Genomic DNA, 12,698 nt, shown 5'->3' on the forward strand with positions numbered 1-12,698 from the left:
GTGCAGAAATAAGTGATGCAAGAGAAAAGTGCTGGGATTTGCAAGGTTGCTTGCCCTTGAAATAGAAAGTTTCCCAGAAATCACTGCCATAAACTTCTGCAGAACCTATCTTCATTTTTTTTTAAAAAAGGTACTTTTGGCCTTCCAAGCCACAAATAAAACTTCTGAGATAGAAATAAACGCAGCAACACTTTCCTGAGTTTACAAAGTATCAGCAGTGTAGTGTAGTGCACTGTTCTGTAAGAAACAGCAGTATTATTGTCATATTTTTAGTGGGATCAGGAAGAGTACAAGCAACGAAAATAAAGTCTCACTAGAAGAAGCTCTACCACATAAAGACTGAAAAGAAAAATGGTGCTATCAGACTCTCATATGGTAATTACAAGTCATCTTATTAACAGTAAGCAGAAAAAGACTGGTTTCCTCACAAAAAGAAAAATCAGGAATATTTGGGGTATTCCTGTAAAACACCTTAATTTCTCACTTCAGGGTTTTCAAAAATTGAAATAAGAACTAGGGAACACCCAGGAATGCAGTTTTCTTTCACATCAGAAATACATACACAATTCAAACAAAAGCCTGTGAACTTACGTTGTTAGCAAGAATGCCCCATCACTGCATCTTTCTAGAGCTTTCCGTGCTGGAGGTTTTGCTGCAAACTCTACGAAACCTTTTCCTGTAGCTCTGCCACGATCATCTACTACAACAACAGCTCTTTCCACTGGACCAAACTGAGAGAATGCTTGTTCCAGCAGCTCATTAGAAACCACAGGTGAAAGATTCTTGACCGTTAGGGCAGCTCCATGTGTAGCAAATCGAATTCGAAGTGGTCTGCTCTTCAAAATAGTACCATCAAGTTCTGCCTTTGCTATTTCAGCCAGTGTCCTAGATTCCTTTTTCAAGATATAAAATATTTTTTTATATTTTATTTTCAAAAACAACAGATACCAGATTGTGTTCCTTCCCCCCCTAAGAAGTACCAAAGTTTTTTGCCTTAACTTGAACACATTAGCATTAGGGTCATTCAACTTCACACCCCACACCCCCACCCCCCAAAAAAACCCCCAACGTTCCTGCCTACTGATTAAAAGAATATGCATCTGTCATTCCCTACATTTTTTCTTAAAAAACTACATAGGTGCAAATTTTTGCTGCACATTAGAGGACTTTAAAAATTCTCATTATGACGGATACATTTGTGCTGCTCTGTAAAGGCTTTCAGTAGAGATAAGTTGCTGATGGTTTTCATATTCACCTACTCAAATGTTTTTATTCTGCATCCCCAGCTCCATATACTAGGAAACAGTACTTTCAAAGATTACACTACAGGATCTAAGGTGTTTAGTTTTTTTAAGTAAAAATATCACACTTGCTCATTACCACTGCTGGATGAACTCTCAGTGGATGTCCAATTCGAATTTCATCAACAAATGATGAAATCACCTTTTTTGCTCTTGTATTCATACTTCTCACATTTATGGGCTTTATAAACCCACATCCATGAGACAGTCTGCATCATTAACTGCCTTTTTCCTCATTTCAGAGATTTTTTTGGAGTCTGATACCTGCAATCTCTTAAAGAAAATACTCTTCAGATCATAGCCATTTTCTTCACCGTTCAACTGACTACGTAAATTGTTACAAAATAACACATTCCCTAAACACAACGGAAAAGGGAAATTCAGATAAATGCTATATGTAATCTATATTACATACAAAACTGAGTAATGACATGTAAACGTATCACATTTCCTCCAGAAATTTGCTATTTCAGGCTGGAGGATTCTCAAGGTAAAAGATGAATGGCAGAATGCCACAAACACTTATCTTTAAGATGACAAAAAGAAAAACGTCCTAACCAGTAAAATATATGGAAAAAAATCGTAACTATGGAAAATGGAAAAAATAGAGACACTCAAAGCACGCTAAAGCTATTCCCAGAATTATATACATCAGTGCATTGTAGACATGGCAGTCATGAAAACTAATCCTGCACGTTAACTTAGTATTTAAATATCACATCGTGAACTTTTCAGATTATTCCTTTTTGGCACGCTCGACCCGAGCATATTCGATCGAATACTGTATTACCCCTACAAATCTAGCCTTATCCGGACATCAGTAATTTAAAACAACCCCAAAGTCCCATTTCTTTTCAATTTTGAGATTACATACTCTCTTTTCATGATATGTGAGCAGTGGTACTTCGAAACAATCCTGTCGAGTCTTTAATTAAACCGTTTTCATGGACGAAACGTACAATGAACAGAAATATGCCTCTGCACAAAGAAGCCTTTTTTTTCTAATCCTAAAGTACGATAAATTATCCCATTTAAATAAGGAAAGTCTTTATACAAGTACTACACGAACAAAGCTGATCGCGCAACCACATCTTCCATTCACTAAAAAATAACAAGGCTGCAGGAGTACCCGTGGCAGCAGCACGTCACCGGTAACTGGTGGAGGGGCCCTGAAAGCAGCAGAGTACCGCATAGCGAGATGGAAACCTAAACGCGAGGCGCTGGGAAGGCTGCTCACAATGCAGGCCTCTGGCTCGGATGTACGGAGGCAAATAGGGGAGGGGGGAGAAGAAAGAGGAAACGGAAGGAACAGCGCTAGCAGCAAGGAGAGAGAACGAGGGCCTGCTACTGTCTTTTTTTACACCCGCCCGACAAGGAAAGGCGAGGGGGTGGGCAAAGGACAGAAATCTCCCGCATGCAAAGGCAGCCCCTGGGTTACAGAGGCTCGCGCGAATCCTCACCAGGCGAATGAAGCCAAAGCCACGATCCCGATTGATGAAGACCTCGCTAGGCTCCCCGTAGCGCTCGAAGAGGCGCTTGAAATCTTCCTCGGTGATATCAGTAGGCAGATTCCCCACGAACAGCCGGCAGCGCTGCGTGTAGCTCTTCTCACCAGGTTTCAGAAAGCTTTTGATATCGATGGTGAAGCCAACCTCCTGCTCTTCATCTCCACCTTCCTTGCTCGGCACTAGCGCCATGGCCGCCGCTGCCTCGCTCTCCGTCTCTAGGCCCCGCAATCCCTTCAGGTTGCCGCCACCACCCCCCACCATACCCAGCGGCGCCGCTGGGGAGCTATTCTCGATCCGCACTTGCTTCAAGTTCCTATTCGCTGCCATATTCGGACCTCGTTCCTTTCTCGCTGGTTTTCTCGGGGGACGTGGAGCCCAGCTCAGCAACCACCTCCTCCGACCCTCAGCCAATTCAAAATGGCGCCGCCGACAACCTCAACGAGTTGTAACGTCCCTGAGGAAAGCCCCGCCCACCGCCGCCCGCGCTGCCTTCCCTGCCGCTGCTGCTGCTGCCGCCCGCTGCCGGGCGGCGGGAGGGCTTCGCGCCTGCGCTGCCCTGCGCGGCTGTGAGGGGACGGCGTCTGCCCATGGTGTCGCGCCTGTGTCCGCCACTGTTGTTCGCTCTCCTCCGGCGTACAGGCGATCTTGCCTCACACCAGGAGAGATCGGTCTCCGCATCTGCGGGGACAGATGCGTACCAGCCGGCTGCTCTGGCTGAGAGAACAACCCGCCCAGAAGATTCCCTGCTGCTCCCTGTTAGCTCGGCTGCCTTGATACCTGACCCCCCGCACGGAGAGCAGCCGCAAACGCATCGACGGATTAGAGTAGCGGTCTCGGAAGCGTTCAGGTCCTGCAGGCTCTGCGGCAGTCCGTCCCCAGGCAGAGGCAGAGCCCCTTGCTGGGGTCTCCCCTGAGGGAAGGACAGGCGGGCCCGGGGGGTGCCTGGTCGCGGCGGGAGAGGGGGGGAGGCGTCACGCGGGCGGTGCTGAGGCGGCTGCGGGGGAGCAGCCCGGGGGACGGAGCGCCGGAGCAGTGTGCAGTGGCACTGGGACCGGGGGCAGGGCCTGCAGGCAGCGCAGGGATAGAAAGCCTTCGCCGAGTTAGATGTGAGAGACAAATCTGAGTGGAGAAAGGCTTTGTTACATCTGCTCAGAAAATTTCTTACGCGGCAACATCCTTCATTATAAAGGTGATTACTTTCTTCCAAGAGGTGCAACGTTTCCTTCCTTGGGCACTCCTTCTAGCAAAGGCTGCGTGTCTCTTCCCCAGCACAAGACTACCGTTTTCTCTCCTTGCCTGCTAGACACCCACTTACTGCTAGGTTTGATCCGTGTGCTTCAACCACTAATTCAAGTGGTGCATGATTTCTCAAACAAAGAGCTCATCAGCCTGCCTGAGGCCTCGTATAAAGCCTGATAATCAGTTCTCAGCTCTTACTACCATCGTAGCCCGAGTGCTTCAGGCGCCCTTGTAGCTTTGCATCACACGGGGGAACTCCTAGACAACAGAGCAAAACTTCAGGAGAAAATTACTGTAATACCTGTTTTATGGCTACAACTATAGCACTGAAAAAGTCCAGACAAGCTCATGGTTAATAGTTACCCGCTAGTGCATGGCATGTACTGTTCTTTCAAAAAAGCAACATCAGAAATATTAATCAAATAATATTAAGGAAAAAGTTAATTCTACAACACATATGAATCCATTACTTGGGGATTTCCTTGTCCATTGGGGAATATTTGAAGTGCCCCTGTCTTGTTTTTCTATTTGAGGCACAAGAAAGATTTCAGTCCTTTTCCTCCTGTCTCTGACCTTGTATCAGGATCTGGACAAAACATGAATTCCCAGACAGCATGAGTTACTTTATCAGCACACCTGTTTCTGAAGCAGACTCACGGGTCTAAACCCAGATTTAAACCTTCGAAAATCAGAAAACACAGACGGTAGAGGAAGGGTATCTACTTACAGGAAAGGCATGAAGTCAGGCAGTGTAGGAACATGAGGGAGGTATTAGAATAGCGGTGTGGGATCCCTAAAGCTTAATCACAGTGACTGTCCAAAGAGCTATGGTTTGTAGTATATTTAGGATTCAATAACAAGTGTTAAGACCAAAAAGGAACCAACTTAGCCAACAGCTTTTTAAAAACTGCTAAGCATGTAAGGGGAGCGAAATGTATGTTAGGAATCACATGATTGCATCGTAGAGAGTAGAAGTTCAGTAGCTGGAGAAAGGGAGATGCGTAGCAGTCTGCTTGTTAAGTTATTGCCAGTGCTCTGTAGTAAAATAGCTATGGTTTTCAGACACAGCTTTCCAAATCAGGTTAGTAATAAAAGCCATAACCATTTCAATACACAACCATGATTTTCTGTGTCCTATAAAAAAGCCAATAGGAAGAGCGAGGAGTGTTTACAGATTCCATAATGTTCTTACCTTTCCTTAGCTGTAGCAGCATCTCAATCGTAAATGATAGTCCAGTAAAAAGGATCAATACAATTTCAACTTCCAGAAACAAGAAAATTGTTAATATATCTGAAAAAAGATAAATTGGTATTTAATACGCTCATGCAGCCATACCTTACCTTCATTAGTCAGACTCACAGTATAACCGTAATGTACATACTTGCACCAGGTTTAAACTTTGTTGAGCAGAAGCTACTTGCACGTGCCCAGTAGTCAAACATTTTCAGGGTGACGTACAAAAAGAATGTGAGAGTCCGCTGTGCTTAATCACTGCCTCACTTTCAGTTGCAACCTATCATTTCACATGTTACTTATCCACCAGAACAACCCTGGACAGTTTATCTCCTACTTAACTGCTCTGAGTCTGCGTGGCTCAGTGAAGTGAATAACCTTGCCACTGACACCAGTTAACAAGTGTTTTGAAAGGAAACAAAATGTGTCCGTTTAAGTTCTTGTTCCAACGCTTTCCTTCTGTTATAAACATCCACTTAGATTTTTATGACTTACTAATTGCAACTCACATCATGGGAAGAGTTCTGCTAGACTGTTCCAGCCACTCCATAAATTTGGTATTATTATATTAAATACTGTGAATGCAACTGAACTACATGAGAGTAATTTCAGAAGAGTGGGGGAATAATAGTTTCAGATAGTAATTTGTTTTCACTCTGTAATTCTTGAAGGGTTTTTTTGGAAGTCTGAATATTATTATTATGAATAATAATTCAAAATTATTATTTTGAATGTGGGCATTCAAATGCCTAATTTTATACTAACAAAGTTTGTTTTGGCCTGGAGTTTATTGTAAGGCCTTAAAAAGTTCACAACTCCTTGTATTAGTAATTTACTGCCTTTACACGTGCTACCAGACTCCCTTTTCTGACACATGTATAGCTTTGGATTATTATCTTGCAATTGCTTATGTATTTAGATTTATTAACATACATACAATATTTTGCATATGCACTGTCTGTAGTACAATGACTATTCCCCTAAGGACAAGAACATTTTAGTGTCAGAAAACAGGAGCAGAATCATGAAAATCACCAGTATTTATCATTTTGTCTGCTACAGAGAAAGGTTCTGTGTGGTGTACGTGAAAGTGTTAATGCTATCAAGAGATTCAGGTGTATTTCCAAAACACCGTCCAGCCATGTGCCAGTGAGACCCAGTCAGAAGCAACTGGTTTATCTTTTGCTTTTCTGTATCACAACATTACTTCCCTACCAAATACCAGGATCCTGCTGAAAATCAGGGAGGCATCAGACCTCTAAGTCATGAGAGCTTTGTATACTGAAAACATGTAAATGCTACACACCTTGACCTGCAAATAAAAATCCCAAATTATTTGTATTTACCCTTGAACAACTTCAAAGTGATTGCTCAGATAACAGCACTCCAGTGGTGACAGCTGTATTAGTGCTAAAGTTGACTTCTCAACAGAGGCAATTGTAGCTTACTGCCCAACAATCTCTGGACTCCCAGGTTTCTTTCTTTTTACTTCCTAGACTCTGCAATGACTCACAGTTAGAACTGGTACTTTTATCTTGAGCTACAGTGGTAGATCATGACAGAATATATCAGGAAGCCCTAGAACTGAGAGCTAAATTAGGGCATGGAGGGGGATGTTCCATTTGGGAGGAGAAGAGAAACAAGGGAAAACATGAAATTCTGCACTGAAAAAGTAGGGAATGCGGTAGGCAGTGGTTGGTGGCCTGAGGATGGGATCCTATTCAGAAGTGAAAGGCCAGGGAACTGAGGCATACCTCTATGCATGACCTGACATAGGTGGGAGCTGCTGCTCCTCTCCATCTCTTGCCGTTAAAGACAGCGTTTGCCTGCAATATTACTCGGGGCAACATCTGGACAAATGAAGCTTAGGGTAGGTTTTGGTCTCCACTACTGAGCTTTTTTTTTTCCAAAGGTAAATTGGCTAAGAATATTAAAAACACTGACTGCAATAGCTATGCCGGCAAGCCTCATGGTAGGAACATAACGGTGCAGAGAAAGAAGCGCTTAATGCAATCTGAAAATGTGATGAACACTTCGTAATTATGCTATTACTTGAGCTATTACAAGATCATGTCATTGCAGTGCCATCTGGTGACAAATACTGGAATTATCACTAGAACTTTAATGGAATAAATCAAGTGAAAATAAAGATGGAAAACCTACAATAAAATAATCCCTGTGGTCCCAGATGGACAGCATGACTTGGATTTTCTATTTTTAAACCTGGTGGGCAAGCCTCCTTTCTCTGTTGTCCTCAATATTAGCATAATTCGACAAGATACATTCATTATTTTTACATGAAGAGAAATGTATATGAATCACATTTATAAAATAATCTGTAAAACCTAACCTAATATGGTTAGTAGTCACCTATATCCATGCCATATTAATAGATTTTTTAAATGTGAATGAAAACCAGTATTTCAGAATTATCTGAGTGTGAGAAGGCAGTATTCTTTAAAACAACACTGGTCTGAAGGAAACAAGGACCGAAAATATATGAAAATAGATTTGTCTGTGAAAGTGTACTTGTCAGGTGGGCATTTATTTAGGCTCGACAAAAGTTACCTAGCTTTGCCAAAACAACTTTCTGCACTAATTTAACCAATACATACAATGCATTTCATTTTTTTAAATATTTTTCAGCAAAGTGTCTTTGCCTATTCTGTATAAGAGTGAGTTAACTACTAAGACAAGCAGGAGTTAAAGTCTTAAGGAAGCATTCCCCAAATGTATTCAGCTTTTAATTTATCGCTGAATAATCATCCGGTGTGCTATCAGCACACCAGGCAGTAGAGCTTCCTGGCAGACAGTCAGTGGGTTGAGGTTAGGGAGAAGCAGCAGTTTGTGTGGAACAGCTGAAGTGACTGGGAGAGACCCAGAAGGGCAGAGCTCCTTGCCCTGTGTCCTGATTTCAGCTAGGATAGAGTTCATTTTCTTCTTAGTGGCTGGTGCAGTGGTGTATTTTGGATTTGGTGTAACAAAACTGATGTTTTCAGTTGTTGCTAATTAGTTTTTACACTGAGTCAAGGGCGTTGTAGTTTCTCAGGCCCTGCCAGGGAGAAGGCCAGAGAGGCACAAGAATTTGGGAGGGGACACAGCCAGGAGAGCTGACCCAAACTGGCCAAAGGAATATTCCATACCATGGAACATCATACTGAGTATGTACAAGCTGCGGGAAGATGAAGGAAAGGGTTGGGGGGTGCGTTCAGAGTGATGGTGTTTGTCTTCCCAAGTAACTCTTACGCGTGATGGAGCCCTGCTTTCCTGGGGATGGCTGAGCACCGGCCTGCTGATGGGAAGTGGTGAGTGGATTCCTCGTTCTGCTTTGCTTGCACACATGGCTTTTGCTTTACCTATTAAACTGTCTTTATCTCAGCCCATGAGTTTTCTCACTTTTACCCTTCTAATTCTCTCTCCCATTCCAACACAGAGGAGAGTGACTGAGCAGCTGTGTGGGGCTTAGTTGCTGGCTGCGTTAAGCCATGACGCTCTGAAAGAAAGCACTGCCACAAATGTGTTTTATTCAAGCCATTTTCTTCCAAGCAGTTTAACACAAACTCAGGCAGTTGCAATTTGCCACTAAACTGGGCAATTAGCCCAATGGAGGCCCCAGAGGCCTTCCTGTTTGCACTTCCCACTGGTAAGGTTTGTCTTTCTCTGGCCCCATGAAGCCTGTCTCTTCCTCTGAAGTCCTACTGTGACACATGGGTGGAGACAAACTTTAACCTGTCTCTGATACTTTAACCCTGATATGAGCTGATGAAAATTGCACTACTAAATTACAGAACTGCCTGCTATTCTTCATCCCATACTTTGTGCACCATGAAAATGATCCACCACCAGTCTGTCTGTGGTTATGGCCTCTGCACAGCAGCTACCATCCAAATAACCACACACCGAGATCACGGAAACAATCTTTGCAGTGCAATCACTCAAAATTGAGTCATGCCATTGATACACTACTAGGTACTTAAAAATACTAAACCACACACTCACCAGGTATTTTCTTCCTCAGTACTTGTGACACCATTTATGATACAGGAAGAATTTGTTGCTGAGATCACATGAGTAAGGTAAGAGCACTGGGTTGAAGATGAGTAGGCTACAAGCTGTTGAGGATCAATCAAGTTAAAAAACAGATCCTGATGCAGAGCTAACACCTCTCCTCTGCTCCGTGGTGAATTTATGTACGGTAGTGTGGAAATGTTGACTCATCACATCTGGAGCATAGGTTCACAGACTAGGAGAAGGCTGTGGCATCACACTGTGATGTGATAAACAGCCATTGGTCCAAAAGACAATTATGAGAGTATCATAGTAAAGGTGTGAAACTCAGAATAGCTGGAAACATGGGATGGGCTGAATTCTCAAGTGCTAGATAAGCAGGAGACATGCCTGGCAGTTAGATCATTGATATGGAGGTAATGGAGTTCGAACTCCTGTCTATCTCAGTTTCTTTTTGTGGAGGCTTTTGGGGGGAGTGAGCAGTTCTTTTCAGTGCTTCTCTATTGCCCTGATGATTTTGAGCAAGAAATTTCACTGCATTAGCAGTCAATAAAGAAGCTGGAGTTTGAATGAGCTTCTTATAAACTGTTTCCCTTATTATAGTGATGGATTCATACTCTGCACATACGATGTACAAGCAACTAAGCTAATCTAATACACCATTGTCACCAAAGTAGGGGAGTAAACACTCCCTTCTGTCTATTGCTTCTCTCTTCCTTACTTTCCTCTCACTTTTGGGCATAGAGTGACCTCCTCCTTGTGGTGGCTTGCATGCTGCACAGACCTTTCCATGATCCAGATAGCTCACTAACCAACAAAGAACATTACACTTTTCTACTGAATTAGTTTTCTGCTGGGTTAGTGAATTGAATCTGCTCAGAGAGGGGTCTGACAAGCACCTGACCCAGCACAAAGGTGAGCAGCATGTAAGTGGCCAACAGCAGGAAAAGATGGAATGACAAAAGACTTAATGTGTTTCAGTTTCAACCATTACAGAACTTTACTTTTTGTCATTTTTAGTTTAGAATGAGCACTGGAGGCCGAAGCCTGGGTGGCCTGGGTATGGGGGAAGGATCATATCCTCCCAGAGCAGGGGACAAGTATGCTTTGCCATCACCTGGAAACCAGAGCAGTGCCATCAGGTGAAGAAACAGCTCTGGAAAAGTTCCCTTTTAAACATAGCTAGGAGTTTCTTTGTTTATGACTACTTCATAGTGATACTTTTTGAATTATAATATAGGATAATGAAGAAAATATATTTTTTGTATGAAAATCATTTCACAGCAATGCTGCATTTTATAATCATTATTTATGTGTAAAAGAATCGCCGAGTTCCAGACCTATGTAAAAGGTAAAAAATTGTCTCTAGTTTGTGTAACTCCAGACTAAACTTCTCCAGTTTACCTCTCCCTGGTAGAGCCTTGACCTCTGAAGGTTCATTGATAGGAAATACTGTTCACACAATCTCCCAAAAACTTTAATATCTAGAATGTTCTAGATTATGATACTGACATCTTGAAAATTGTAAGAGAATCTAGAGAGAATCCTTGAAAAATAAATCTGTATAAGTAATTGCACATGGCTTTGAATACTTATTACATATGTCATTGCTTCCTACAGGGTTGCATAACTAAGAACTGCTTAAGAGTTTGGTTGCCTGAACATGCACTCGTTAGAAGTAAAGTTGTTACTGAAAATCGTAACCAGGAAAACTCTTCAAACCAAATGGTAGTTTAGAAAGCCGATGCTGGTTTATTATAGCGCTGGATGCATGGGGGATCTTTCCTCCTAACATGCACACAACATACTCCAGGATACACATTGTATACAGCAGAGTCCTTGCATAGCACATAACATATTAATTTCATTCACGCACAGGATTGCTTACAAGTTTCTTGCTTCTAGTACAAATTGGTGATTGCAACACCTTATTAGCTTGTCTCTTCTTGCAGCCAGAACTACTTCACTTGGAGACTTCTTGCTGCATAATTTACATAACGGCGTGAGATGGTGGGCACTTGAGCATTAACGACTTGAGCGGGTGGGCCAGCCCGACCCAAACCCCCTGCAAAGTCTTGTTTAGTTAGATCAGTTTGGTAACTGAGGAGTTTAGGCAACAAAGTGACCTATAAAGTTTTGGTAGCTATACATTTTTCCTGCAAACCTATTAGTATGACAAAATTCAGAAGAGCACATATTTAACCCTGTCTCTAAAGCAAGTATTTTCACTGGGAAATACATACCTGGAAGAGTTGGTTTTAAATCAGATATTCTCTGCTAAGCATCTTACTGAAACAAGTGCAGTGAAATACTGGCTTTAACTCATAAACCCTGTAGTGAAATGTACAGATACTTATAAAATAGCTTCTCAATATATTCAACCATTGTGGAAGAGATGAAAGAATTTACCTATTCCATAAAAGGCTTCTAACAGGATAATTTAAAAGTCTGAAGAGCCAATGACATTACAGAGAGAACTATGTGGCTTTAAAAGGCTTCGAGAGATGATCCACTTAACGTCCAGCAGGATGTGGTAGATGGCCAGTGGTTGGTTGTCTTTTACTCCAAATCACCTCTCTTACAATCTGTAGAAAAATATTTCTTGCATTTGATTATTTGTATGTTCTCTGTTTAAACTAATGTCTTCTGTAAATTTTCTTACATGATTCATTTTTGTACAGTAATTTCTTCTTTTGATTTTTCTTTCCAATTGGGGCATAAGGCTATTTCCTTATGAATTGACCTACTCTTCCACAATACCACTGGTGCTGGAAATTTTCTGTAATATGAACAATTTAAGAACTTTTGCAATAGCCAGTGACTCTGATCTGGAAAAGTAAGAGACATATCTCTGTGGTCTTTATTTTTGCTTTCCAGGTCTAGGAATGGGTTTTGTGTTTGGCAAGGGAAGGAGTTTAAACTTAATTAGGAATGCGTTAGCTCAATTTTCAGTAGTTTATCTAATACTTCTACCTAAACCTCTTTGATTTCACTCATATCTGTCAATCACTCTTACAGCTAGACAAGAAATAGTATTTATAATTTTTGAGCATTTTCTACAGGTCAAAATATTTTACCCGGCTGAAAACTGAATAATTTAAATTTTTTGTCTAATCAAAATTATGAAATAATGAACAAATCAGGTGAATTGAAACATTGTTTTGACAATTTTTAATATTTAATTTCACATTTTTTTATTTAATTATTTTTAAGGTAGGATGTGGTTTGTCTGTAGTGTAGCACACAGGAAATCAGGAACTGCCATAACAGAGAAACCTCAAAGCCCATCTAGTTCATACTTCCTTTGACAGGTAGTTAATATCAAATGTTGAAGACAAAAGTGCTGACCTGTCTAGGCAGTAGATGTAAGTAGGAGATGGACAGTTTTACTGTAAAAAAAATCAATAA

General features: G+C 41.8%; 1 protein-coding gene across 17 annotated transcripts in view; it reads right to left on the reverse strand.

The window, feature by feature from the left end:
• Positions 1-3,276, reverse strand: part of PSPC1 (paraspeckle component 1) — a 68,151-nt gene extending 64,875 nt beyond the window's left edge. For all 17 annotated transcript variants that reach the window (XR_008730932.1, XR_008730931.1, XR_008730928.1 and 14 more), the window contains exons 1-2: positions 2,762-3,276; positions 592-893 (exon numbers count right to left, since the gene is read on the reverse strand). Coding sequence is in view for 3 of the 17 variants with exons in the window: in XM_055702310.1 (XP_055558285.1) it covers positions 592-893; positions 2,762-3,136 (677 nt within the window). In the remaining 14 variants the exon portion in view is untranslated. The remainder of the gene's footprint in view (positions 1-591; positions 894-2,761) is intronic.
• Positions 3,277-12,698: the final 9,422 nt, after the last annotated feature.

Source organism: Falco cherrug, chromosome 2, assembly GCF_023634085.1.
Source record: "Falco cherrug isolate bFalChe1 chromosome 2, bFalChe1.pri, whole genome shotgun sequence".
In the NCBI taxonomy this organism is placed as follows: domain Eukaryota; kingdom Metazoa; phylum Chordata; class Aves; order Falconiformes; family Falconidae; genus Falco; species Falco cherrug.